Source organism: Pituophis catenifer, unplaced genomic scaffold (assembly GCF_029215685.1).
Source record: "Pituophis catenifer annectens isolate HBS135680 unplaced genomic scaffold, rPitCat1.0.hap2 SCAF_6, whole genome shotgun sequence".
Taxonomy (NCBI): Eukaryota; Metazoa; Chordata; class Lepidosauria; order Squamata; family Colubridae; genus Pituophis; species Pituophis catenifer.
Genome location: NW_027256886.1, coordinates 1,260,686 through 1,288,360, shown reverse-complemented (window position 1 = coordinate 1,288,360; position 27,675 = coordinate 1,260,686). Strand labels below are relative to the sequence as shown.

The following is a 27,675-nucleotide window of genomic DNA, read 5'->3' as shown; positions in this document are numbered from 1 at the left end:
GCCTCCAGTGATGGAGCACTCACAATCTGTGGTGGCAAGCTGTTCCATTGGTTAATTGTTCTCACTGTTAGGGAATTTCTTCTTAATTCCAGGTTGCTTCTCTCCTTGATTAGTTTCCATCCGTTGCTTCTTGTCCTGCCTTCAGGGGCTTTGGAGAATAGCTTGACCCCCCTCTTCTTTGGGGCAGCCCCTGAGATATTGGAAGACTGCTATCATGTCCCGCCCTAATCCTTCTTTTCTCTAGACTGGATGTTAGGATATGGTTTGAGCCTAACAAGTTGTCCAGGCAATATATGTGTACTGTAACTTTAATCTGTAAATGTATTATGTTACTTTAAAGGTTTTCTTGTTGATTCATTGTAATGTTGAGTCATGCTGTAATTAGGTAATCACTGGTTGTGAGAGTATTTAAGCAAGGTATTGTAACGTGTTCAGTTGCTGCTATGATATGCTGCCATTGTGTATGAAGCTGATGTGATATGCTACCAGACGATGATAAGCTACCATAGTGTGAGGAGTTGCTAACCATTGTGCTATCATCGTATGATGGATCTGCTACCATCGTGGTTTGTGAACCAGAGTGAGTTTGTTATTCTAACCAACTACTGTTTGTTGGGTAAGAAGATTCTGTAACTACTGGACTGATTTTAACTGGCAAAGACTTGGAATTTGTTTAAAGACTATGAGACTGTTTTTTCTACTATAAAGTAAGCTTTTGATAAACCAGTTTGCACATCTCTTATTCATTGCTCTCAGCAACGTTCCTCTGTGCTCTACACTCTGCTGGTTGGTAACACAACAACAATATCCTTAACACTGGACATGCCCAAATCCTGCAACCGTTCACCATACATTTTTGTCTCCCAGCCCTTTAATCATCTTTGCTGCTCTTCTCTGCACTCCTGTCTTTTTATGTACACTGAGAGCATAGGCAAGATTTGCATTCCTTCCGGTCTCCTTCCTGCCTCTCCTTTGCCAGCTCAACCCACATTCTGCAAGGAAATTTGGAGACATTTGGGGAATGGACACGCAGGCCCCGAAATCAAATCGCCAAGGCTTCCTGCAGTGATTTATTAGACGGTACCTACTGCACACCCCTGCAGACCAAGAGATGTCCTCATGTTTATGCATTTCAGGGAAATAATGCTGAGTACATACATACTCGCAAGCAATAACATAATAAATAGATGGTCCCTAAAGTGCTTTTTCCAAAAGACAAGTAGACTTACTTGGTTTAATCTCTGAAAATGTTTTGTTTCTCATCCAAGATGTCTGTGGAGATTCTCCATCATCCAGGTCATAATTGTTCCAAAGGTGCTTTTTTTTCAAGCGGGAACTGGACTTTCTGGTTTTTTCTTTTGAAGACGTTTCACTTCTCATCCAAGAAGCTTCTTCAGAGCTGAAGAGCCAAAGAAGCTTCTTGGATGAGAAGTGAAACATCTTCAAAGAAAAACCAGAAAGTCCAGTTGCCTTTTGGAAAAAGCACCTTTGGGACAACCATGACCTGGATGATGGAGAATCTCCACGAACATAATGGATGAGAAAGAAGAGGAGAAGGAAGAAGAAAAAGAAAAAGAAGGAGGAGAAGGAGGAGGAGAAGGAGGAGGAGGAGGAGGAGAAGGAGAAGAAGAAGAAGAAGAAGAAGAAGAAGAAGAAGAAGAAGAAGAAGAAGAAGAAGAAGAAGAAGAAGAAGAAGAAGAAGAAGAAGAAGAAGAAGAAGAAGAGGAGGTGGTGTAGGCGGCAACTGAGATTGAAGAGCTGAAGAATTGGCTAAAACATCTGGACAGCTGTTGAGTGACTCCTCCAGAGTAATGCAACTCCATCTATTTCAGGTTGATTTGCTCTGTCTCTCTAGGGAGAGTTAATTTTTTACATTGGAACATCTGCTGGGGAGCTGAATACCTAACAAACCAGGCACAAAAGAGAGAGGGAGAGAGAGAGAGAGAGAAAGAAAGAAATTTGAATTTATTTGTGAGAAGCCATCTTGCTAAGAGGCAGTTACCTAGTTTGGTAATAAAGCATCTGCAAGCAAGGCTCCAAGCTCAGGGACCACCAAGGACCCCACAGTCCTCCACATCATCATTAGGCGAAGGAAAAGGGAGAAGACCACTAATCCCTTGAAGGGTCCGAGTGAGGCACCTCCCGTTTTAGATCTCTGAATGGGGGAGGGAAGTGGCCACCCAACTTCCCTCTAGGAGGCACGAAGGGGCTACCAGGCTTCTCAGTTCCCAAGCCCACCTCCAAGGTCAGGGAGCTGCTGCCAGCTTGCTGTTCACAGAGATCTGAGTCCTGGAAGAGGAGGAGGGGGCTGATGGGAGTGGAACATCTGTGCCCTGGGAGAAGAGCTGAGCTGAAAGACCCTAAATATCCATCAAGGGGAGAGAAATGTCTGTCACACCCCATTAAGATCGCCGAAGCCACCGGGGGAATCTTTAATCCGGCCAGGTTAACCTGGGTTGACTCCCCTCCCCGCATTCCACACGCTGCCTTGCCAGTTGCTAAGAGAAGCCACACTCCACACACACACACACACACACACACACACACACACACACACACACGCTCGCAGCACCATTGTGACGGAGCCCAAGAAATCCATCGGCTCTGCATTTTGAATACAACTCCAGAGGACAACAGGCGGTTGGCAGCCAGGCCTCCCTCCCGGGTTCCTGGCACGTGCAAGAGGCCATCGCTGAGCTTCGTCCGATTTCAATCTGGGGACTTCAAGTCCCAGAATTCTCCCGCATGGCTTGCTGGGCAAATTCTAGGGCTTGAAGTCCATAGGACAAAGTTGGTAAAGTTGCCAAGGCCTCTTTTAAACCTTAGAAGGTCTGGGATGGCTGCAGCTGGGCAGAGATCCCGCCTGGCTGTTTCCTAGTAGGGTTACCCAAACTACATCGGATGATGTTCCCTACTTGGGTCACGAAATGTCTGCAAGAAAAGCACCAAGCTCAGAGAGCACCAAGGACCCCACAGTCTTCCTCCTCCTCCTCCTCTCCACAAACCCCATTCCCTTCTTGCACTCCCCCCTCCCCCTCCTCCTCTCCACAAACCCTTCTAGCACTGATGATGTTCCCTAGTTGGGCAATGAAACGTCTGCAAGAAAAGCACCAAGCTCAGAGAGTGCCAAGGACCCTGCAGTCCTTTTCCTCCTCCTCCTCCTCCTCACTGCAAACCCAACTCCCTTCTAGCACTGATGATGTTCCCTAGTTGGGTAATGAAACGTCTGCAAGAAAAGCACCAAGCTCAGAGAGTGCCAAGGACACTGCAGTCCTTTTCCTCCTCCTCCTCCTCCTCCTCACTGCAAACTCAACTCCCTTCTAGCACTGATGATGTTCCCTAGTTGGGTAATGAAATGTCTGCAAGAAAAGCACCAAGCTCAGAGAACGCCAAGGACCCCTCATTTCAACCCTGAGCAACAAATATTCTCCTTTAGTGAGAGTTTTTGGTGTCAGCACCTTGGCCAGAGGCAAACGTGGAGAGTTGGAGAAGAGAGTTGCCCTCTGAAGCTGCTTGACCACCAAGTTGCCCAACAAAGAATTTTAAGGCTGGAAGGGACCTTGGAGGTCTTCTAGTCCAACCTCCTGACCAAGGCAAGAGACCTTATTTATTCCATCATGGACAAATAGTTGTTCAGTCTCTTCTTTAAAACCTCCATTGATGGAGCATTCACAAGTTCTGGTGGCAAGCTGTTCCACTGGTTAATTGTTCTCACTGTCAGGACATTTCTCCTAAATTCTAGTGACTCATGACCATTTTTCACACTTGCACCGTCACCATGGTCACATGATCAAACTTCAGACTTGGCGACTGTCTCACGTTTACAACCGGGGTGGGTCATGTGATCCCCTTTTGCGACCTGTTGACCATCAAAGTCAAGGGGGAAGCCAGGTTCGCTTAACAACCGTGTTCCTAAACTGCAGTGATTCAGTGAACAACCATGACTAGAAAGGTCGTAAAACGGGGCACGACTCACTAAACAACCATCTTGCTTAGCGACAGACATGTTGGGCTCGATTCTGGTCATCGGTGGAAGACTCCCGGTTTGGAGGGTATTTGCTTCCATCCTGTCAATGATTCTTCCAGGAAGAGATGGAAACATTCCACTTTGCTGGAGAAGCTTGGATGGAAGATCAAACCTGACCTGCAGAGGTCGAGGGATCTGGAGGCACCCGGCGTCCTTGATGGGCCAGACCTCCATCTGCATTCCTGTGGAAGGAACGTCTCCCTCTGATGCCACCTGGCCCACAATTACTCATCAACCCCATCGGGGGTTAATCAATAACACAACTGGCCCTCAGAGAAGTCAAGCACAACGGACCTTTCCAGGACTCTGTTTCTTCCGTGGGGCTTTCATCTGCCCGCTTTCACCCTCTTCCCGTGGGTGTTTGGCCAGCCTTCTGCCGGGTGAAGTCCTCCTCCTCCTCCAGCCAAACCACGACTTCAGTAAGAGCAGTCCGGTTCAAAGGGGGCCTTGGTGGGACCCCACTTGTAGGGGTTGAAAATGGAAAGCTCTAAGGCAGGGTGTCCGGGGGATGGTAGAGGACAGGAAGGCCTGGACGAAAGTTGTCCATGGGGTCGCAGCTAACAACAATGACAACAAAGACAGGGTGACTTGGTAGCCTTGGATCTTGGCCATTTTAAGACCTGTGGACTTCAGCTTCCAGAATTCCCCAGCCAGCGGAGCTACAAATATTCTAGATCTGTATAATACAAATATTTATTAATATTTAATACATAACATTATTAAAAACTAATTAAATAATACTAAATATTTAATAAATAATATTAAAGTCCAAGGAGCCTCTCCATCATCCAGGTCATAATTGTTCCAGAGGTGCTTTTTTTTCAAGAGGCAACTGGACTTTCTGGTTTTTCTTTGAAGACGTTTCGCTTCTCACCCAAGAAGCTTCTCCCGTTCTGGCCAGATGGTGGGGAAGGGAAGGGTTTATGCTCCCCAGAAAGTCCAGTAGCCTCTTGAAAAAAGCACATTTGGGAAATCATTGTTCTTGTTGTTCTTCTTCTTCCTGTTATTATTATTAAATATTATTTATTAAATATTTGTATAATAAAAATACAAAAATGTATAGATGTACAAATCTGTAGCAGAGCTAACAAATTCTCCTTTAAGTATACCAAGAGTCCAGCATCTTTACCGAATGGAGCTTTGAATATGAAAACATATGCACCAAGATCATAATCAGAGTTTGCGTCATGTTAAATAATTAATACAGCACTAGCTATAACATTAAATTGCTACTTATGAAATTAAATTGCTCGCGATTCTGCATTGTTCTAAGGATATGGATGAGAGTTATTAGACCAGTGTTTCTCAACCTTGGAAGCTTGAAGATGGGTGGACTTCAACCTTGGTAGTACAGGGGTTTAAGGCACCCTGTTATTAAGCTTATTAAGACCAGCTGCCTGCAATTACTGCAGGGTTCGAATCTCGCCAAGGCTCAAGGTTGACTCAGCCTTCCATCCTTTCTAAGGTAGGTGAAATGAGGACCCAGTTTGTGGGGGCAATAAGCTGACTTTGTATAAATATACAAAAGTATGAAGGCTGTTGCTGAGCGCGTTGTAAGCCGCCCTGAGTCTCCGGAGAAGGGCGGCATATAAATCAAATTAAAAAAAAAAAAAAACTCCCAGAATCCCCCTGTCTGGGGGATTCTGGGAGTTTAAGTCCATCCATCTTCAAGCTTCCAAGGTTGAGAAACACTGTATTAGAATGACCAGGAATATGTAGGTTAATAAGGGCAGTGGGTGGTGAGAAGGGGAGGGTGGGTTTCAGGGGAATGGGACCCACCCTGCTGAAATCTGGAATAATCGTTCTAAAAGAACATTCTGGTTTCAATTCCCCTTCCTCTTTTGGAGAAGACTGTAATGCTAAGAAGGGTGGAAGGTAAGAGGAGAACACCAGCAACAAGATGGAAGGAATTGGCTACAGTGTTGATGGGTGCACGGTTGGAAGATCTGAAGGGCCTGCTTAGGGACAGATCCACCAAGGAGAAGGCCTATCCATGTAGTCCCTAAACATTGACCCTGACTTGATGGCACATGATGAGTGGATCAATCAATCAGTCAATCAATACAAAGGTCCAGCTCCTTTGAGAAGTCCATCAGGCTTCAAGGAAAGAGAAGTGGACAACCCGTGATGAGATGGATGATCTCAGGATGGTGAAGGAGGCACCAATGGAAGATCTGAAAGACCAGACCGGAGACAGATCAGCCATGGAGAAGGTCCATCTATGTGGTTCACTAAGAATCAACACAGACTTGATGGCACATAATCAATTCATCAATTCATCAAAGCAAAAGTCCAGCTCCTTTGAGAAGTCCATCATGGGGACACCATTGGAAGACCTGCTTAGGGACAGATCCACCATGGAGAAGGCCTATCCATGCAGTCACTAAAAGTTGACCCTGACTTGATGGCACATGATGAGTGGATCAATCAATCAGTCAATCAATGCAAAGACCAGCTCCTCAAAGGTCCATCATGCAGGGAAAGATGGAAGGGCAAGAGAAGAAGAGGACAACCAATACCAAGGAAGATGGATGGTTATAGTGGTGATGAGGACACAGGTAGAAGCCTCAAGGACCAGTTTGGGGACAGATCAGACATTGAGGCTGCTAAGAGTCAAGCCTGACTTGGTAGCATTTAATCAATCCATCAGTCAATGCAAAGGCCCAGCTCTTTTGAGAAGCCCATAATGTTGGGAAAGGTGGAGACAAAGAGCAGAGGACCAGTAACAGCAAGAGGGATGGACTCAGTTATAGAAGTGATGGAGGCGCCATTGGAAGGGCCCAGTTGGGGACAGATTGTCATGGAGTACATTTGTCTAAGTGGTCCCCAAAAGTTGACTTTGATTTAATGGCACATAATGAATTGGTCCATCAGTCAGTGCAAAGACCCAGTTCCTTTTGAAGTCTTTCTCTCAGGAACTGAGAGGAGAACCAGGTTAAGAACCTAGAACTTTTCACCCTGGAGAAGATCTATCCTTGTGGCTGCTAAAAGTCAACATTGACTTGATAGTACATAATCAAAAAGCCTTCAGAATACAAAATCAACGACTTGGAAGGGACCTTGGAGGTCTTCTAGTCCAACCCCCTACTCCAGCAGGAGACCCTAAACCAGAGGTCTTCAAACTTGGCAACTTTAAGACTTGTGGACTTCAACTCCCAGAATTCTCCAGCCAGCAAAGCTCTGTCCTCTGGTCTAGGGTCTCCTGCTGGATGTTGGACTAGAAGACCTCCAAGGTCCCTTCCATGTCGTTCATTTTGTATTCTGAAGGTTTTTTGATTATGTACTATCAAGTCAATGTTGACTTTTAGCAGCCACAAGGATAGATCTTCTCCAGGGTGAAAAGTTCTAGGTTCTTAATCTGGTTCTCCTCTCAGTTCCTGAGAGAAAGGCTTCGAAAGGAACTGGGTCTTTGCACTGACTGATGGATCAATTCATTATGTGCCATCAAATCGAAGTCAGCTGGAGAATTCTGGGAGCTGAAGTCCACAAGTCTTAAAAGCTGCCAAGTTTGAAGACCTCTGTGCTAAAATATAATGAATATTGGCAGAAATGTTAAAATATTGCCAGGAGAACCAGGCTACTGGAGTTCTTCCCTGTCCCAAACATGACTCCTGTCCAGATGTGCTTGGTGCTGCTAACCCTGGTACGATCCAGTCCAACTGGCTGTTGGTCTCTGATGCTGGGAACCATGGGAGTCAGTCAGTGGTGGGATTCAAGTAATTTAACAACCGGTTCTCTGCCCTAATGATTTCTTCCAACAACTAGTTTGCCAAACTGCTCAGAAAGTTAACAACCGGTTCTCCCGAAGTGGTGCAAACGGCTGAATCCCACACTGGAGTCAGTGTCCCAATGGACTTCCGCTTGAGGAAGCTTTTCTAGAATTCCCAAATCTACTCTGTGCTCTTAATCTAGGTTGTTTTTAGACACAGAGCTGGGGAAACATCACTTAAAGTTTGGTAGTTCTGAATTTAGTGCATCCCTGGAACACCTCTGAGCATAGAGCTGTAGGGACTCTCAGGAAATCTGTACATCTGGAGTCTGGGAAAGCAAAGCTGGCTGGAGAATTCTGGGAGTGGAAGTCCACAAGTCTTAAAGCTGCCAAGTTTGAAGACCTCTGCCCTAGAGCATTCCACACAAATGGCCGTCCAGTCTCTTCCTTGAAGCCTCCAGTGATGGAGCACCCACAATTTCTGAAGGCCAGGTTTTCCACGGGTTAATTGTTCTCAACTATCAGGAATTTTCAGTTTGCATTTGATAGGTCTGTCTGTCTGTCTGTCTGTGTGTTTGTGTCTGTGTGAGTTTGTGTACAACACAAATCCTGAAAGTCTTCTATCTGGAGAACTTTGGGCTCTGCCAGCAAAGGAATCTTCCTGCTACCCACTTTGATCTTTCCACCAGTGCTTTAGCTGGGCTCAGACTGCACTAATTTAATAGCCATTAATTAATATGCACTCAAAGGCCCAGGCAGCCTCCCAATTCTAAAGTCAAAAGGTACCAATGCAGAAGCTTGTTTATCCATCTAGGAATTAGCTACCCAGCCCTCCTTCCTTTGAGGCAATTAGCCCCGAAAAGCAAAGTTTGAACCCAGCGGTGAAATGTAAAATTTGTTACTACCAGTTCGGTGGGCGTGGCTTGGTGGGTGTGTGTGTGTAATGTGACTGGGTGGGCGTGGCCAATTTTTTTTTTTTTACTTTTAAAAGCATTTTTTCTACAATGTCTTCGGCCGTAGAAGTTGTTAAAAAATGCTTTTAAAAGGCTCTGCAGATCAGGCAACTCAGCTGGGATCATCAGAGCCTTTTAAAGGTATTTTTTTCTACAACCTTTTCTACAAGCCTCTGACGATCCCAGCTGAGTTGCCTGATCGTCAGAGGCTTTTTTCCCTTTTAAAAACATTTTTTCTACAACCTCTTTGGCTGAAGAAGTTGTAGAAAAAATGCTTTTAAAAGCCTCTGACGATCCCAGTTGAGCCGCACGATCATCAGAGGCTTTTTTTTAACTTTTAAAAGCATTTTTTTTTGGCCGAAGGGGTTGTAGAAAAAATGCTTTTAAAAATAAAAAAAAGCCTCTGATGATTGCGCAGCTCAGCTGGGCATGGGGGGAGGCGCAGGGATTTTTACTACTGGTACTCCGAACCACCCGCCTCCATTGCTACAGGATCAGGTGATCTGGTCCAAACCGGGAGCATTTCACCCCTGTTTGAACCAAGGTGAATGAGAAAAATCAAGAAATCCCCAAGAGACTGCAAAGAGAGCAGGACATACATCTGTTCATGCACCCCCAAACCCTCTTATTCTTATTTATGGATGCTTTGGTGCTCGACGGCTTTTGGAATAAGTGCAGAAAACAATTATCGAATCCAGGAAGTTAATACGTTGCTTTATTGCTTGAAGAAGAGATACTGGAAACATCTCTCTATTTTTCTCTCTATGTGATCTTAATTTGGGAAAAATATCAGGCAGAGATCCAAAGGGCCAATTAGTTTGAGTGTAATAATTGCAATAATAGCTGTAATAAACACGAGTCCTTCACACAAACTGTCAGTTCCTAGTTTCTGTTGAATAAAATCATTTGAAGCCACAAAACCTAGAAAATATCTAGGAAGAGGCTGACAAATCTAGTTGCATCAACTCCATGGAGTATTAAAAAAAGCACCAAGTAGGTCATACGGGGGAAAATCTTCTCCAAAAACCCACTCTCCTGAGAGCTTTGAAGTTCTAGATCTTCTGAATTCTCCTCTTCTTGATCTTAGCCCATCATCTACATCTCTCCTAACATTTCGGAAGATCTTCTGAATTCTCAATTTCTTGAACTTAGCCACTCAGCTATGTCTCTCCTTCCAAAGTTCTAGATCGTCTGAATTCTCCTTCTTAATCTTAACCCACCAGTTATGTCTCTCCTAATGTTTCCAAAGTTCTAGATCTTCCTGATCTTAGCTAACTTTTTGAAATATTTGGCAGATGGGACTCAGAGAATGCACTTCACTTAGGGCAAAGCAAAAAAATAAGCAGAAGCAGCATAGGAGAGAGCCTTTTGAGAGCCAGGAGAGACTGTCCACCATGAGGTCCTTCACAAGAAGGTTTCCTTCATAAGAGTTAACTGGCAGGTTTTTGAACCTTGCAGAGGTCTTCTTCAGGCATTTGTGGGCCGTGTCTCTCCCATGTTCTGGTACAAACACAACAATAGCAGCCGTACCAGAGAGCAGGCATCTCATGGGGTTTCTTGATCAGAATAGTGGAGCTTTGGAAGGCTACTCTGAGCAAGTAAAGTTGTCTTCATCTTCCATGCAAGATGGATAGTGCCTTCCAGGTCAGTTGACAAGTCCTCCAAGCAAGTACCTTTTCCTGAACCCAACTGGTCATGACAATCTACAGAGCAGAAGACCCAAGGAAGGCATCATCTCAGCAGCTTCTCTTCCTCACATCTGGAGGCACTTTCTGCTCTTGAACCGCTGGCACATTGTGTGGCCCTGATGGCCAATCTTCCTATGGCTGTGTATGAATGTTGCCAACAGAATCATGACAATAATTATGGTTATAATCCTTCCGTTCTTGACGCAGTGCAACATGGGCTTGTTGAGATATTAGAAGGAAATCACTCTCCTCTGTAAACACATCCTTCAATGGCAGTAGAACATGGTTTGATGTTCCAACCATCACAGGGTTGGAAGGGACCTTGGAGGTCCTCTAGTCCAACCCCCTGCCCAAGCAGAAGACCCTACAGCAGAGTGGATAAATGGCTGTCCAGTGGCCATCTGGGCTGGTGGGGAAAGGCCTCATTCTGACTGGGTGGGGACCCAAGTGAGCTTCCACCCTCCGTCTTCATCCCGGCGCACAAACGCCTGTCCTTGGCGGAAGGTGTGGGTCTTCACATTGCAATGGGGGCTCAGAGACGTGGTGAAGGCCACGTCCATCTTGGCTGGCGAGGGGCGGTCGGAGAGGCAAGGCAGTGAGCAGGGCGAGGGGAAGGGGCTGGCAGTGCTGTCCGCTAGGGAGGTCAAGGGGACGCTTCCACCAGGTTGACCCTCGCTGACGCCCGGATCGGAGGCCCCAAAGGGACCCCAAAGAGAAGGCCCCAAAGGGGGAAGGTCCAGGGTTGAGGCACTGTAGTTAGCTGACTCGTCCACGGTGTCCACATCCTTGAGCCCGAGGGTCTGCAGCACCCAGGAGTCCACGGGAGGCGCCGGCTGCTCTTCGCAGGCAGAGAAAGCGCCCAAGAGGTTCCGCCTGGCCTTTGGCGGGTGGCGCCCCTCGTGGGCCACGCGGCTCTCGGTCTTCCGGTGCCTTTTGCCGATCTTGGAGGTCCCATCGACATCCTGGCCATCCTGAAGGAGAAGCAGCTTCTGTTCGGGAGGAGGAAGAAAGAGGAGAAGATGGATGAGCCAGGCAGGACCGGGTATCCTATTCAGATAAAAAAAATTAAGGAGTGGATTTATTTATTTATATCCTGCCTTTATTATTTTTACAAATAAGCCAGCTGGCTTTCACACCTAAGGTGGGACTGGAACTCACTGTCTCCTGGTGATTGGCCCAAAGTCAACCAGCCAGCTTTCATGGCTAAGACTGGACTAGAACTCTCTCCCAGTTTCTAGCCTGCCGTCTCATGAACCATGAACCCTAATGAAATATATCTGCTGTCTGTCTCGCCTCCCACATGGGGAGTTGTCCATTCAGACTGAATTAAGAAGGAAACATAATTTGGTCTTCCTGGATCGACATATTTGACTTTTTTTTTTTTTAATTTGATTTATATGCCGCTCTTCTCCGGAGACTCAGGGCGGCTTACAATGCGTTAAGCAATAGCCTTAAAATAGTATATTTTACAAAGTCAGCTTATTGCCCCCACAAACCGGGTCCTCAATTTACCTACCTTAGAAAGGATGGAAGGCTGAGTCAACCTTGAGCCTGGCAAGATTCGAACTTACTAATTGCAGACAGCTGGAGTTAAATTACAATGCATTAGTCTGCTGAGCTATCCAAGCTCATTTGCCAGTTGTGGCACAATCTAGAGCCCTAAAATTGGAAATAAAAAGGGATATTGTGCATTAATCAACCCAGAGTCCTCCACTGAGGCACAACTGACCAGGTTCAAATGATCCCATGGTTAAGATGTACAAAAGATGTGCAGACCAAACTCCAGATCAAACTCTCTGGAGAAGGCTGTAATTCTGGGAAAGATGGAAGGAGAATATGAAGATGGCCAGCAGAAAGGTGGAAGGACTTAGTTATAATGGTAATAAGTCCAACCTTGAAAGAGCTACGTTAGGGACAAGTACCATGGAGAAGGTCTATCTATGGTATGAGATCACTAGCAGTTGACCCCAACTTGATGGCATCTACTCAACTGATCAATTAATCAACCAAGCAGTGCAAAGACCCATCTCCTTTGAAAAGTCCATCATGGTGGGAAAGGTGGAAGGAAGAAGAAGAAGAAGAAGGCCACCAGCAGACAGAGGAATGTACTCAGTTAGAGGTGATGGGACACCATTAAAAGACCTAAAGGGCCAGGATGAGGGTCAGATATTTCTGGAGAAGTTCTGTCCATGTGGTGGCTGACAGGTAATATCAACTGATCAATCAACCAATCTATTGAAGGACCCAACTCCTTTGAAAGGCCCATCATGCTGGGAAAGGTGGAAGCCAAGAGAGGAAGAAGACTACCAGCAACAAAGAAGATGGACTCAGTTGTGATGGGGCCCTGTTGAAAGACCTGAAGGACCAAGTTGAGGTCAGATTATCACGGAGAACATCTATCCTGTTTGCTGCTAAGAGTCAACAGTCATCTGATAGTCTTCAATCAATCCATCAATCAATGCAAAAACCAGCTTCTTTGAAAAGTCCATCATGCTTGGAATGGTGGAAGGAAAGAGAAGAAGAGGACAATGGACAGCAAGGAAGATGGACTCGGTTACAGCAGTGATAGGAAGAACTGAAGGACCAGGCTGGAGACAGATCAGCCATGGAGAACCTCGATCCTTTGGGCTGCTAAGAGTCAACACTGATCTGATAGCATTAAACCATCAATCAATGCAGAGACCCAGCTCCTTTGAGAAGTCCACCATGCAGGGAAAAGTGGAAGGAAAGAGAAGCTCAGTGACAGATAAAGGTGATGGAGGCACCATTGAAGGACCAGACTGGGGACAATCTTCCTGGAGAAAGTCTTCTCACTGGCCTCGCTAAGAGTTATTATAGCTTGATGGCATAGAATCAATAGATTAAAATAGGCAGGCTTTTGGAGAACAGTGAAAAACTCATTCTTCAAGTACCATTTTGATTTTTGGGGGAACCCCCCCCAGCCCCACAGGACCTCCCCCCCCCCCAACGTCAGTTAAATGAAGCTGGGGGAAGGTTTCTTTGCACCAAGAAGTCCAGAGTTGGTCTGGCTGCAGATACATAGAGGACAGATACCTTGGTCTTCTCCTCCAGTTGCTTGACCATGGCCGAGTTGAGGAAGTGTCTAAGATGCTGGTTCTCCTCCTGCAGCCGAGCCAGCTCCACCTCCTTCTGGACCAAGATGTCCCGCAGCTGCAAAGGAAGAGAGATGGGGAAGGGGGTTGGACTCAACCTGGAACTAAGGAGAACAATGAATGGGTGGAACAGAAATTGCCTCCTGGAGGCTTTCAAGAAAAGATTGGACAACTCTTTCTCCAGGATTGTATGAGGACTCCTGCCTTGGCCCGGGGGTTGGACTAGATGACCTCCAAGGTCCCTTCCAGCCCTAGGATTCTATGAGGTTAACATCTCAGCTGACATCCTGCCTGTGACTTGTGAAGAGTTTGGTATTTGATCTTTGAGAACTTCTTCTCCTACCTCCAATGGTGTAGAACAGTGTCTCCCAACCTCAGTGACCTTGAGATGAGGGGACTTCAATTCCCAGGATTCCCCCAGTCAGCCATTAGCAACCGTGGCCAAAAAAAAAAGTTTATAAAATTGGATCCAATTCACTTAACAACCGCCTTGGTTAGTAACCAAAACCGGTACCAACAGTGATTGTAAATCAAGGACTACTCGTAGTCTTAATTAGTTAGTTCAGCATTAAAATTCTGTTCTTCCTCTTCTCTAGATGCCGGTCTGAATGGCACCAGCGTGTCTCAATCTTGACAGCCTGAAGTGTGCTGGCTGGGGAATTCTGGGACTTGAAGTCCCCCCATCTTAAAGTTGTCCAGGTTGAGAAATCCTAGACTAGATGATCCTTCTGCTCTCTTCCAACTCTATCGTTCATGGCTGGATGGGGAATTCTGGGAGTTGAAGTCCCCTTAAAGTTGCTGAATGAGACATAGAAACCAATGGGCAGCCCACACAGCTCCTGCGAGAGAGGTGACGTGTGTGCAAATCTAGGCTTGCACAGAACCAAGACGCTGCCATCTTTTGAACCAATTGAAGCTTCCAGATAGTCTTCAAGGGCAGCCCCACGTAGAGCGCACTGCAGTAGTCCGGATGGGGATGTTGCCCGTTACCTGTTGGTTTCTGAAGAGTTGGGTTGACAGCTGGTCTCCAGAAGGGGCACCATCTTGAAGGACATCGCCCGGGAAGTAGAACTGATCTGACAAAGCAAGAAATGGAAGAGGTCAGACACCCCCTTCACACTTCCCCATCTTCCCCCCCACAACCCCCGCCCCCCGCCCCCCCCGGCTTGCACATTGCCATTTCCCTCTCATCACGAGTGGGTGAGCCAGGTGAAATGGGGTGGATGGTCTCTGGTCCCCTCCCCTCCTAAGCCAAGGCCCTCCCATTTCTGGCTGGGGGATTCTGGGAGTTAAAGCCCAACTTCTCAAAGTGGCTGAAGTTGAAAAAGACTCTATGAGACCGAGAGAGGAATTGTGGAAACACGTCTTAAAAGTTGCCAAAGTTGGGAAAGCCTCTTTTATTGAGCTTTAAGGGCAGAATTTTACCAGCATGATTGGGCTATCTTCCCCCTCCTCCTCCCCCTCCTCCTCCCCTCCTCCTCCTCCTCCTCACAAACCCCTCTCCTTTCTAGTTCTCAGAGAGCACCAAGGACCCCTCAGTCCTCCTCCTTTTCCTCCTCCTCCTCTCTGTGAGAGGAGAGAGAGAGAGGAGAGACAGAGAAAGAGAGAGAGAGAGAGAGAGAGAGAGGATGGCAGGATTAAGTTCATGAAGGGAGAAGGGAGGGTGGGTGTTTTGCAAAGAGAAGAATGAAGAACAGGTAGATCACCTGTTGCTGAAGGTTTTAGATTAGATTAGATTAACAGAGTTGGAAGGGACCTTGTAGGTCATCTAGTCCAACCCCCTGCCCAAGCCAGAGCCAGTCAGATGAGTTTCTCTCTTATTCTCCTACTTAGGTTTTTAACTTTTGTTTCTTTTGTTCAAAATTATTTTAAACTTAAAATAAACTTTAATAAAAAGCTTTGGGGGAAGATAAAACTCCTGGAGGCAGTCCCAACTAAGCCCAGGCATTGTAGGCACAACAATAGGCACGGATTTTCAATTCCAACCTTCGAATCACCTCCCCCCCCCCACTTTTCACCTCCCTGCCAACCAACAGCTCTCCTGCCCCATTTCAACTTCTGACCCCCACAGGAGTTGGGAGCCACTGGCAAAGGGTGGCTTGTGAACCTTCGTGTGAGCTCCTGGCTTCTCTGCCCAGAGGTTGGATCATCTTACAGGAGGCCTGCGTTGGCAAATATTAGTCATCAGGTTCCTTGCTCCAACCATTCAAAAGGGGGCCCAGAGGAACAATGGGGCAGAAAAATCCACCCCGTAATTAGAGTGTTTGCCATGCCATGCCAATGCTTCTCTTCCTGGTGATCCTATCCTAGTTCCGTCAGATGTAGGAGTCGGAAAGGACCAACTTCCTCCCCCACCGCTCGGATGGGGGCACCGGGCCCTGTTCCAGGTCTCTGGGGAGGGGGGCTCTCCCCCCTTGCCTTAGGGGAAGCTCTTCCCCTGCTTCACAGCAACTTCCATCCATAATTCCTTCCTTCCATCTCTTCCCTCCCTCCTTTCCTTCATCCCCCTCCCTCACTCCCATTCTTTCTTTCTCTTTTTCTCTTTTTTCTTTCTTTCCTTTCCTCTTCTTCCCTCCCTCCCTCTCTTTGCTTCCTTCCTCTCCTTTTCCTTCCTTCCATCTTTCCTTCCTTCTTCCCCTTCCCTCCTTCCCTCCCATTCTTTCTTTCTTTCTCTTTTTTTCTTTCTTTCCTTTCCTCTTCTTCCCTCCCTCCCTCTCTTTGCTTCCTTCCCCTCCTTTTCCTTCCTTTCATCTCTTCCCTCCCTCCCTCTCCCTCCTTTCCTCCCTCCCTCCGTCTCTTTGCTTCCCTCCTTTTTCCTTCCTTCCATCTCTTCCATTTCTTCCTCCCCTTCCCTCCTTCCCTCCCATTCTTTCTTTCTCTTTCTTTTTTCTTTCTTTCCTTTCCTCTTCTTCCCTCCCTCCCTCTCTTTGCTTTCCACTTTTTCCTTCCTTCCATCTCTTCCATCTCTTCCCTCCCTCCCTCCCCCTCCCCCTCCTTCCCACCATCCCTTCTTTCTTTCTTTCTTTCTTTCTTTCTTTCTTTCTTTCTTTCTTTCTTTCTTTCTTTCTTTCTTTCTTTCTTTCTTTCTTTCTTTCTTTCTTTCTTTCTTTCTTTCTTTCTTTCTTTCTTTCTTTCTTTCTTTCTTTCATTTATATGGCCACCTATTCATTTTCCCACCACCTCTCCCTAAATCCTTCTCTCTGTTTAATTGCAAGCTTTTGCAAGAAGCTTCCTGGGTGCACCATCTGCCTCCCGCCCCACCCCCTTTTCCTGCAGGGGGCTGCCTTTGGGGTATTTGCACACATGCACAACCCCTCCTCCTCCTCTTAGCCTCCTCTCTTGTCAGCTCAATGGGCCCATTTCCTGGAGGCTTGACTTCTATGTCCTGATCCTCTTGGGACCGCTCCAGCTTCTCCCCTCAAATGGCCAGCAAAGGAAACAGGACTCCGGGGGGTGGGGTGTTTGAGCAGCAAAGAGTACAATGTACAGGTAGTTCTCGACTTACAACCACTCATTTAGTGACGATTCAAAGTTGCAAAGCCACTGAAAAAATTGACTTATGACCGTTTTTCACATTACGACCATTGCAGCCTCCCCGTGGTCACGTGATCAAAATTCAGAGGCTTGGCAACTGGCTTGTACTTATGACCATTGCAGTATCTCCCCCACCCCCCGGGGTCACGTGATCCCCTTCTGCGACCTTCCAACAAGCAAAGTCAATGGGGGAAGCAGTGTTTGCTTAACGACTGTGTCACTAACTTAACAACGGCAAGGTTAGGAAGGCAAGGAAGGTGGTAGGATGGGGCAAGGCTCACTTAACAACTGTCTTGCTTAGCAACGGAAATTTTGGGCTCAATTGCGGACGTAAGTTGAGGACTGCCTGTAATTATTAGCTTCTGTGAACTGGATGCCGCCCTGGCCTCTTATGCTTCACGATGCTGGGCTCCTGTGTAGCAGGAGGTCCTTTGTGGCACCTTCTCACCTCCAAGACCAGATCTCCCCCACTGGGATTGCCTCACCACGATGTCTTCTCCTACAGCAGGTGCTTCCCGACCTTGGCAACATGGAGGTGTCTGGACTTCAACTCCCAGAATTCCCCAGCCTTGATACGATTGGATTGTGACGGGCCGAGGAGGGGTTCTTAGAGAGCCCAAGACTGGTCCCTCAACTCGGATGGGAGCCAAGGAGCCATTTGGGTTGCCCCTCCCACCACCATTCAGCACTTAAGAGGAAAACTGCCTTGGTATCTGGAGGATCATCTATCCCTCACCTGAACCTGCCAGGTATTCCTTAGGGCTCAATCCGCATTAGGAGGGACTGCTCCAGACCCTCCCCTCCCCTCCCCCTCCCTGAAGGGGTCTCCGCTCCTATTGGAGGGACCGGCAGTGCCAAGTATCTCCTGAAGCTTTGATGCCCAGATGGGATGGGGTACAGGTGGGCCCAGGCCCCTGCTCTCTCCCCCACCTTTATCTTCCTCCCCCTCTCTCTCCGTCCCTCCTCCCTCTCTCTACTCCCTCTTCTCTCTCTCCCCTCCCTGTTTCTCTCCTTTTCTCTCTTTTTCTCTCTCCTCCCTCCTTTTTCCCTCTCTCCCTCCCTCCCTCCTCCCATCCTTTCTCTCTCCCTCCTTCCTTCTATCTCCTTCCCTCTCTTTCCTCCCTGTTTCTCTTCCTTTCTCTCTCTTTTTCTCTCTCTCCTCCCTTTTTCCCTCTCTCTCTCTCCCCCTCCCTCCGCTCTCTTTCTTTCTCTCTTCCCTCCTCTCTCTCTCCCTTTCTCTCTTTTTCTCCCTCCTCCCTCTCTCTCCTTCCCTCTCTCTCCTCCCTCCTCTTCTCTCCCTCTCTGTCTCTCTCTCTCTGGAGTGGGGGACTCTGCAAGGCCGGAGGGGCTCTCTCTCACCCTTTATCTCCCCCCTCTCCCCCCTCCCCTCCCCTCCTTTCTCTCTCTCTCCTTCCCTCCCTCTCTCCTCCCTGTCTCTCTCCCTTTCTTTCCCTTTTCCTCTCTCTCCTCCCTCCTTCTCCCCCTCTCCTTCTCTCTCTGGAGTGGGGGCCTTCGGAGGGCCCCCCTCCTCCTGCCCCCCCCATCCCATCCCTGAGCCTCCCGCCTGCAAAAAGTCGCGGAGGGACCGCAGGGCAGAAGCGCCCCTGCGCGGCCAGCAGCGGCATCCCTCCGGGTGCCTCTCCCTCGCCTGGACGGCAGCCGAGACTTACCTCCGCTGGCCGCGGCCGGGTGGTCGGGGAGAGCGGCGGCGGCGGCGGCGGCGGCCCAGATCGCGTCGAGCCACGTCTCCGAGGCAACCTCGGCCGTCGAGGGGGTCCAGGGGAGGAGGTGGGCCGGGCCCCCCGCCAGCGCCGGCGGTGGCTCTTGGCAGGGCGCGGCGGTGCTCTGGGCAGGAGAGAGGCAGGAGGCAGCGTGAGCGGAGGAGGAGGAGGAGCCGGGCAGGGCAGGTGCGGGCACCGGCGGCTGCTCCGGCCGTTCTCCGGCCGCCCGTCCCGTCCGGCCGCTTGGCGATCCCCCTGCAGCCTCCTCGCCCGGCGGAGCCAGCGCAAGGGGGAAGGTTCGGGGCGAGCGGCCCCGCCAGTAGAGCGCGGGCGCCTGGTTGCAAATGCTGAGCCCCGCAACCGAGGCAGCGCCGATGTTCGAGGTGGGGGAGGAGAAAAGGCCCCCTTCCCCTTCGGGCGGGCTCCCCACTTACCATCTGAGCGGCCGGGGCGGGGGATCGGATCCAGCCCCCTCCCCTGCCTGGGCTCCGTCGAGGCTTCGGGCAAGCGGCGGCGGCGGCGGCGGCCCTCGACGGGGCGGGCGGGAGGCGAGGAGGAAGGCGGGCGAGAGGAGGCGCCCAGGTTGCTGCGCCCGTCTCGGTGCCAGCCTGTCAAAGCGGTGACGCGGAGCAGCCGAGCGCTGCCCGGGAGGGGGGAAGGGGCCACGCCAGGCAAGGGGAGGCGGGGGCGGAGGAGCCGTCTCTAGCTCCGCTGGTGCCAACTCGGCCCACCCCACTTCAGAGAGAGACACCCCTGCCCACCCCCGCGGAGGAGGAGGCACGCGGGGCTTTGGGCTGGCGGGCGCCCGTGCAACAAAGCCTCCCCCCGACATGGCAGGTGGGGGTGGGGGGCACACCTATCTTGCCAGCCCTCGGATGGGCCAGCCGGGCACTGTGGGGAGGGGGGAGGGTTTCCAGCTTTTCTTCTGCGGAGGGGAAGACAAACCTCTTGCACGGGTGATGTATAGTGCTGGTCTTGGGGGGGGGGGGTGCTAAGAGGCCTCCCTAGCAGGGCTGGTTTGTCCCTGAAGATCTGCCAAGGGAGACCAGACCCCCCCCCCTCCATTCCCTGTGAAGGACGCTCTGGCATTACTAGCATTAGTTTTGGAAGGAAGCCCCCCTCCCCAGCCTCTTCAGGGGGTGGTGGGGTTCCATAGTGCAGGGCTGGGCAACTTCTAGTCCCTTTACTACCTGTTGACTTCAACTCCCAGAATTCCTGAGCCAGACATGGAGAAGACAATTTAAACATTTTAAAGGAAGGAAGGAAGGAGTGAGGGGAAGGGGAATGGAGGGAGGGAGGGAGACGGAAGGAAGGAAGGAGATAGGAATGAGAAATCCTGAGTGATGAAGAGGGAGGAATTAAGGAAAGAAGGAAGGAGGGAGGGAAATGGGAATGGGAATGGGAATGGGAAGGAAGGAAGGAAGGAAGGAAGGAAGGAAGGAAGGAAGGAAGGAAGGAAGGAAGGAAGGAAGGAAGGAAGGAATTCCTGCTGGTTCAAGAATTCTGGGAGTTGAAGTCCACAGGTTGGAAGGGGGCAATTGTTGCCCACCCCTGCCATTGAGGGTCTGAGGTAGCAACCACACCACACCAGCCTCCAACTTGCAGGCTTGCCAGTCTGAGCTGAGATACAGAAAACCTCTGCGTTGCTGATTGTGGGTCAGTTTTGCCAAAGTGGTTGTCAGAACAGCCTGCATCCGGAAAGCTGGCTTCACCTGTTACAGCAGTGATGCGGAAATCTTTTGGGCTCAGCATGCCCAAAATCCAGGAAATGCTTAATTTGACTCTCCCAGTATATGTGCATGCGTGCGTGTGTCACACACACACACACACACATCCTTGACCAAAGAGAAACATTTCTTTTCAAATTCATTCGTTAAAAAAAAACACATTCCAATCATACGTGGTGTCTGTTATGTGTTGCACAAAAAAAACAACACATATAGTCAAAAATGAGATACAAAGCAAACAACCTCCGGCCTGTGTAAAATAGCACTCATGAAAAAAAAAAAAAAAAACAGGTTCATTATTAAACTGTTTTGGTTATTAAAAATGGTGTCATGCAGCCCATTAATCAAACAGGAGGAAAACTGCAATTATGCAGAATTATAATTGCTTCAGGAGTGAACATATAACAGGAGAAACAATATGCACACCGATGGTTAGGTTTAAAATAGTGCACTAAAATTTACCCAACTTATATTCTGAGTATTCATTATTGTTTGAAATGCAGCAGGATTTTGTCAAATGAACGTTCTGCCACAGAACGGGTTACGTCTCAGGGAAAAAATGGCTTGCATGAGGCCTTAGCTCTGTAACATTTGGAGAACGTTCTTGCATGACCTTGCTGTCTCTGAAAGAAGGGAGGAGGAGGAGGAGGAGGGGAGTACTGAGGGTCCTTGGGGCTCTCTGAGCTGGGTGGTTTTCTTGCAGACATTTCATGACCCAACTAGGGAACATCATCAATGCTAAAGAGACAGAGGTTTTCAGAGGGAAGGAGGGTGGGAGGGGGGAGGAGGAAGACTGCGGGGTCCTTGAGCTTGGTGGCTTCCTTGCAGACATTTCATGACCCAGCTAGGGAACATCATCCATGCTAGAACAGAATGATATTATACTGTATGTAAACAGAGAGCAAACCCCACTCTGTTCTGCCCCAGCTACGGACCCCAAAGAACACAGCACACACAAAGTCTGTACCAAACTTAAATTTACTAAAATAACTCAGTCTCTTCCAAACAAAGGCTGTTAATAAACTTTCTTAACAGCCTACAAGAAACCAAAGATAAAGTAATCACAATCTTACTAAGGTTGGCAGAAAGCCCAGAAGCAATTTGCAGAGAATCCAGATGCGAAGGAGAGTGAGCTAAAGTTGTTCCCTACAAATTGCTTCAGTTGGAGTTCCTCCTTAAATAGGCTAAGGGAGTGGCCAATTAGCCCCAAGCCTTACTCTCGAGGAGACCTCCTCCTGAGGAGCCACTCCTGCCTTTTGGCAGCTCTGTGCGCCCGTGCATCGAGAAGAGGCTCCTCCTCTTCATCCTCTTCACTTAAAGGAGCTTCTGGAGGTTCTGAAGGCCCTGGCTGAATCCCCGCCTCTGGCACCACATCTTCTCCAGCCTCCTCATTGTCCGACTCGAGTGCCAGCTGCACAGGCTGCTGGCGCAACACCACACCAGCCTCCTCGCTGTCGGAATCAGCTACAATCCGCACAGGCCCCTGACGGGCCACAATACACTCCTTTCTAACCCCGATGATTTTATCTAGTTGGGTCATGAAACATCTACAAGGCAATAACCAAGGTAATAGGGAGTTACACACTGTGCATTTTTGCTTTTTCACATTATGTCATGTATCATAGAAATGACATGCTGTAAACTTCCTTGATTCTAAACAGGCGGGAGGTACAGTATATAAGATGCTGAACAGATCAATGACATATTTTAGGAGATATTTCCGTAGCCATACCCTATCACCAGCTATCCCAATTTTCCTCTTCATTTCTTTATTATTATTATTATTATTTTGCCCACGTTAATCTTGGCTTTGAAGTTATCCTCAAATGCAATATACAATCATGCAAAAATATGCAATAACAATTATTATTTTTTAAAAAAAATACCTGAATGCTGGCAAGGAAAAGCATTACATGATCAATTTCTACAAAAAATTGAGGGGAGAGTGGATAAAGATAGAATTGGCCATGCCTTCCAACTAGAATATTAAAAAAGAAAGAGAGAAACTGAAGGCTTGATTTTGGTCAACCAATAATTCAAAGTGCAGGTTGTACAAAGAAGCAGAAGAAACAGTAAATCATATGCTCAGCTTATGCAAGAAGATTGCACAAACGAATGATAAAACAACCACATAACACAATAGCCAAAGTGATCCACAGGAATATTTGTAAAAGGTACCGGGTGCCAGTAATAGAAAATTGGTAGTGAAGTTTGTGAATGTATTTGGAAATGAGCAGGTTGAAAATGTTGCGGGATTTCTCCATACAAGCCGACAAACTCTTGGCACACGGCAGATTTAACTGTGATTGAAAAGAAGAAAGTGTGGATAATTGGATTATACCAGGCAGAATAGAAGATGAAGAATTGGAGAAGACCGGAAAGAGGCGGTGGTGAGGCCTCTCCTCAAGAAGCCTTCCCTGGACCCGGCAATGTTGGTAAACTATCGTCCGGTCTCCAACCTTCGCTTTGTGGCAAAGGTTGTTGAGAGTGTGGTTGCACAACAGCTTCCCCAGCACCTGGATGAAACGACGTATCTGGATCCGTTCCAGTCGGGCTTCAGGCCTGGGTACAGCACGGAAATGGCATTGGTCGCATTGGTAGATGATCTCTGGAGGGCTCGGGACAGGGGGTGCTCCTCTGTCCTGGTCCTGTTAGATCTCTCAGCGGCTTTTGATACCATCGACCATGCTATCATGCTGCACCGGTTGGAAGAGTTGGGGGTGGGAGGCACTGTGTTGCGGTGGTTCTCCTCCTTTCTCTCTGACCGGTCGCAGTCTGTGTTGACAGGGGGGCAGAGGTCGACCCCGAGGCCCCTTATATGTGGGGTGCCGCAGGGGTCGGTCCTCTCGCCTCTCCTGTTCAACATTTATGTGAAGCCGCTGGGTGAGATCATCTGTGGTTTCGGGGTGAACTACCACCAGTACGCTGATGACACCCAGCTGTACATCTCCACCCCGGACCACCCCAACGATGCCCTTGAAGTGATGTCCCGGTGCCTGGAGGCCGTGCAGATCTGGATGGGGAGGAACAGGCTCAGACTCAACCCATCCAAGACCGAGTGGCTATGGTTTCCCACGTCCCGATATAGTCGGTTGGTGCCATCACTGACTATTGGGGGCGAATCATTGGCCCCCACGGAGAGGGCTCGCAACTTGGGCGTCCTCCTGGATTCACGGCTGTCTTTAGAAGAGCACTTGACGGCCGTGACCGGGAGGATTTTTCATCAGGTTCGCCTGATTCGCCAGTTGCGTCCCTTTCTGGATCGGGACTCGTTACGCACGGTCACTCATGCCCTTGTCACCTCTCGTCTGGACTATTGTAATGCTGTCTACATGGGGCTCCCCTTGAGGAGCACTCGGAGGCTCCAACTGGCGCAGAGTGCGGGTGCGTGGGTGGTTATGGGAATGGCATGGAGCTCCCATGTAACCCCTCTCCTGCGCGAGCTGCACTGGCTCCTGGTGGTCTTCCGCGTGCGCTTCAAGGTTTTGGTTACCACCTTTAAAGCGCTCCATGGCTCAGGACCTGGGTACTTGTGGGACCGCTTTCTGCCACCAGTAGCCTCCCACCGGCTGGTACGGTCTCATAGAGAGGGGCTCCTCCAGGTGCCGTCAGCCAAACCATGCCGACTGGCGGCCCCCAGGGGGAGAGCCTTCTCTGTGGGGGCACCTACTATCTGGAACGAGCTCCCCCCCCCGAGATACGGAGGATCCCGGATCTGCGCACCTTCCGCCGCGCTTTAAAGACCTTACTATTTCACCAGGCCGGCCTGGCCTAATTTTCCCCCTCTTTTATAAAAGATTTTTAATTTTTTAATACTTTTTAGTATTTTATATATTCAAATTTTAAAATAGGTTTTAAATTGATTGGGGTTTTAATTTGTCTGGGCCAAAACTATTTAATTTGATTTTATTCTATTTTTAAATTTTGTATGTATGTATTTTATTGTTTGGCTGTGCACCGCCCTGAGTCCTTCGGGAGTAGGGCGGTATAGAAATCAAATCAAATCAATCAATCAATAAATAAAACAGTTTAGAAAGGAGGGAGGGAGGGAGGGAGGGAGGGAGATGGGAATGAAAGGAAGAAGGAAGAAGGGAAATAAAGGTGAGAGAAAGGGAGGGAGGGAGGAAGGAAAGAAGGAAAATACATTCACCAACCACCATCATTGATATTCCAGACAGCAGACTTAATATTAGCCATATTTTAGATATACGGTAAATATGGACATCTTTATTTGTCTGCAGTGATGGCGATGTGGAGGAACTTTGTGGCGTGCACACTTGTTGGGGCTGTGCTCTGGAAAAGCCGAACTTCCAGGTTCTAGCGCGCATGGGCGCCCGATGATCCGCTGGCCGGCACACATGCACAGGCCGATTTTCGGCACTGCCATCACGGGTATAGGGTTTCCTGCCTGAGCAGGGGGTTGGACTAGAAGACCTCCAAGGTCCCTTTTCCAACTTTGTTACTCTGTAATTTCTGTTCAACAGATCATTTTTTTAAATGTGACACACAGGGAGTCCTTGAGTTACAACGGTTCATTTAGTGACCATTCAAAGTTACAAGGCCACTGAAAAATAACGTCTTATGACCGTTTTCCACATAACCATTGCAAAATCCCCATGGTCACCGGATTAAATTTCAGGTGCTTGGCAATTGACTCAAAGTTATGACAGTTGCAGTGTTCCAGGGTCATGTGATCCCCTTTTGCAACCTTCTGAGAAGCGAAGTCAGTGGGGAAGCCAGATTCGCTTAACGACCATGTGACTAACTTTACAACTGCAGCGAGTCACTTAACAACGGTGGCAAGGTAGGTCGTAAAATGGAGCAAGACTCACTTAACATGGTTCAATAAATAAAAGGAAAAAAAGCCACTTGCTGATGCCATCTAAGAGGGGGAATAAATGGGGGGGGAATCTGCCACTTTGCCCTTCCTGCCCAGGGCATTGATCTCAAGGGCCAGAGGCTGCCCGGAATGCCAGTCTGAGAGGCCGCCAGAACATCCCTCTTGTGCCCACCTTGACAGGTAAGAGGCCACCTTGAGCCCTAACCCCAATTCATGAAGGGCTGAGATTCCCACGTTTTGCAGGGAGCAGCAGAGCAGCCTTCGGCCCACCCCAGACACACTCCTCCTCCTCCTCCTCCTCCCCCTAAAACTCCCTTCCTTCTAGCACTGATGATGTTGCCTAGTTGGGTCATGAAATGTCTACAAGAGAACAGCCAAGCTCAGAGAGCCCCAAGGAGCCCTCAGTTCAATCTTCTTCTTCCTCTTCCTCCTCTTCTTCTTCCTCTTCTTTTCTTCTCCTTCTTCCTCTTTCGTTCTTCTTCCCCTTCTTTTCTTCTTCTTCTTCTTCCTCTTCCTCTTCTTTTTCTTTTTCTTCTTCTTCCACTTCCTCATCTCCTTCCTCCTCCTCTTCCTCCTCCTCCTTTCTTCTAGCACTGATGATGTTGTCTAGTTGGGTCATGAAATGTCTACAAGAAAACAGCCAAGCTCTGAGAGCACCAAGGAGCCCTCAGTTCAATCTTCTTCTTCCTCTTCCTTTTCCTCTTCTTCTTCTTCTTCCTCTTCCTCTTTTCTTCTTCTTCCCCTTCTTTTCTTCTTCTTCTTCCTCTTCCTCCTCCTCTTTTTATTCCTCTTCTTTTCTTGTTCTTCCTCCTCTTTTCTTCTTCTTCCCCTTCTTTTCTTCTTCTTCTTCCTCCTCCTCCTCTTTTCTTCTTCCCCTTCTTTTCTTCTTCTTCTTCCCCTTTTCTTCTTCTTCTTCTTCCTCTTCCTCCTCTCCTTCCTCCTCCTCCTCTTTCTCCTCTTCCTCACTTCTAGCACTGATGATGTTGCCTAGTTGGGTCATGAAATGTCTGCAAGAAAACAGCCAAGCTCTGAGAGCGCCAAGGACCTCACAGTCCTCCTCCTCCCCCCCCCCACCGTCCCTTCGGCCTCTTCTGATTTCACGCTGGCTTTTTAAATTGGGGCTGAAGCGAGCGGGGCGGACGGGGCCACAGCTGGAAAGGGACCGGCTGGGCCTGGGAGGCGGGGCTGGGGGGCGGCGGACGCCCTCCTCCGGGCCGGCTGGTGGCGTCAATTGGATCAGCCCACCCCCTGCCCAAATCCCCTCGGGGGCTGCGGCTGCTCCGGTGTGCTGGGGCGTTTGTGCGCTGGTGCCAGCGTGAGAAGCGGGGCTTAATTGCGAGCATATGGTGGCGGGGCTGCAGCCGCCAGCCAGCCAGCCAGCCAGCCAGCGAGGTGCTGGGGAGGAAAGTTTGGGGCGGGAGGGAGGGAGGCAGCCTTTTTTGGGGGGGGGGGCGGTTGGCTAGATCCTAATCTATTCTTTTTGTCTGGGGCCGGTCCGCTCGCCGGCAGGAACAGCTTGGTAATAACAGAGATTGGAGGCGGCTCAGACTTTGTGGTTAAGGGCGGCGCGCGGCGTGGCTTCCTCGCACGCGACCCTCCTTTAATTGGCCTCGCCCCCGGTGGGCACCGGATTGAGGCGGAGGGGGGGGAGGGCGGCACCCCAGCTGTCTCCAGGCTCACCGAGAGGAGTTTGTGGGGGGGGGGGAAAGGAGAAATGGAAGGGGTCTTTGGGGGGGAAAGGGGCTATATGGTTAAAATGATGGGAAGGGGCTGGCTTTGCACTGTGCCAGCAGGGTTCCCCCCCCCATCCTGGTTTAGGAAGTTGGGCCAAACGGAGATGGAAAAATTAATTTACATTTATTTGTTTATTTGGCTGTTCTCAAATTGCAACCATTTGTTTAGTGACGGTGCGAAGTTACGACGGCGCTGAAAAAAGCAACTTATGGCCATTTTTCACACTTCCCGACGGTTGCAGCCTCCCCAGGGTCACCTGATCAAAATTCGGACACTTGGCAACTGACTCAGACTTACGACGGCTGTAGTGTCCTGGGGTCACATGATCCCTTTTTGTGATCACCTGACAAGCAAAGTCAATGGGAAAAGTGGATTCACTTAAAACTGTGGCAAGAAAGGTCATAAAATGGACAAAACTCACTTAGCCAATGTCTAGGCACCGGAAGTGCTTCTCTTCAGAAGTGGTGAAGGCTCCGTCCCTGGAGGCTGGCAGCCATTTGTCCAGAGTGGTCTGGGGTCTCCTTCCTGAGCAGACCACCAAGGCCCCTCCCAGCTCTATTCTGACAAATGAGTTTCCTTTCAAACTATCAGTCTGAAAGAGAGAGATGGGGAAGGAAGGAAGGAAAGAA

The 27,675-nt window shown here is 49.0% G+C and overlaps 1 protein-coding gene across 1 annotated transcript; it reads right to left on the bottom strand.

Annotated features, from left to right (window-relative positions):
• Nucleotides 1-10,799: 10,799 nt before the first annotated feature.
• GMNC (geminin coiled-coil domain containing) lies at nucleotides 10,800-19,577 on the bottom strand. The gene is made up of 5 exons (XM_070945641.1): nucleotides 19,180-19,577; nucleotides 18,695-19,092; nucleotides 14,481-14,566; nucleotides 13,432-13,548; nucleotides 10,800-11,366 (listed from the first exon to the last, which is right to left on the bottom strand). The coding sequence occupies exons 1-5, from the start codon at nucleotides 19,575-19,577 to the stop codon at nucleotides 10,800-10,802; spliced, it is 1,566 nt and encodes a 521-aa protein (XP_070801742.1).
• Nucleotides 19,578-27,675: the final 8,098 nt, after the last annotated feature.

Coding starts and splice junctions, on each gene's coding strand:
- GMNC (XM_070945641.1), bottom strand. CDS start 19,577: ATGTCGGGGGGAGGCTTTGTTGCACGGGCGCCCGCCAGCCCAAAGCCC. Junction 19,093..19,179: donor CCGCCCCGGCCGCTCAGATG/GTAAGTGGGGAG, acceptor TGCGGGGCTCAG/CATTTGCAACCAGGCGCCCG. Junction 13,549..14,480: donor AACTCTTCAGAAACCAACAG/GTAACGGGCAAC, acceptor CTTCCTTTGCAG/CTGCGGGACATCTTGGTCCA.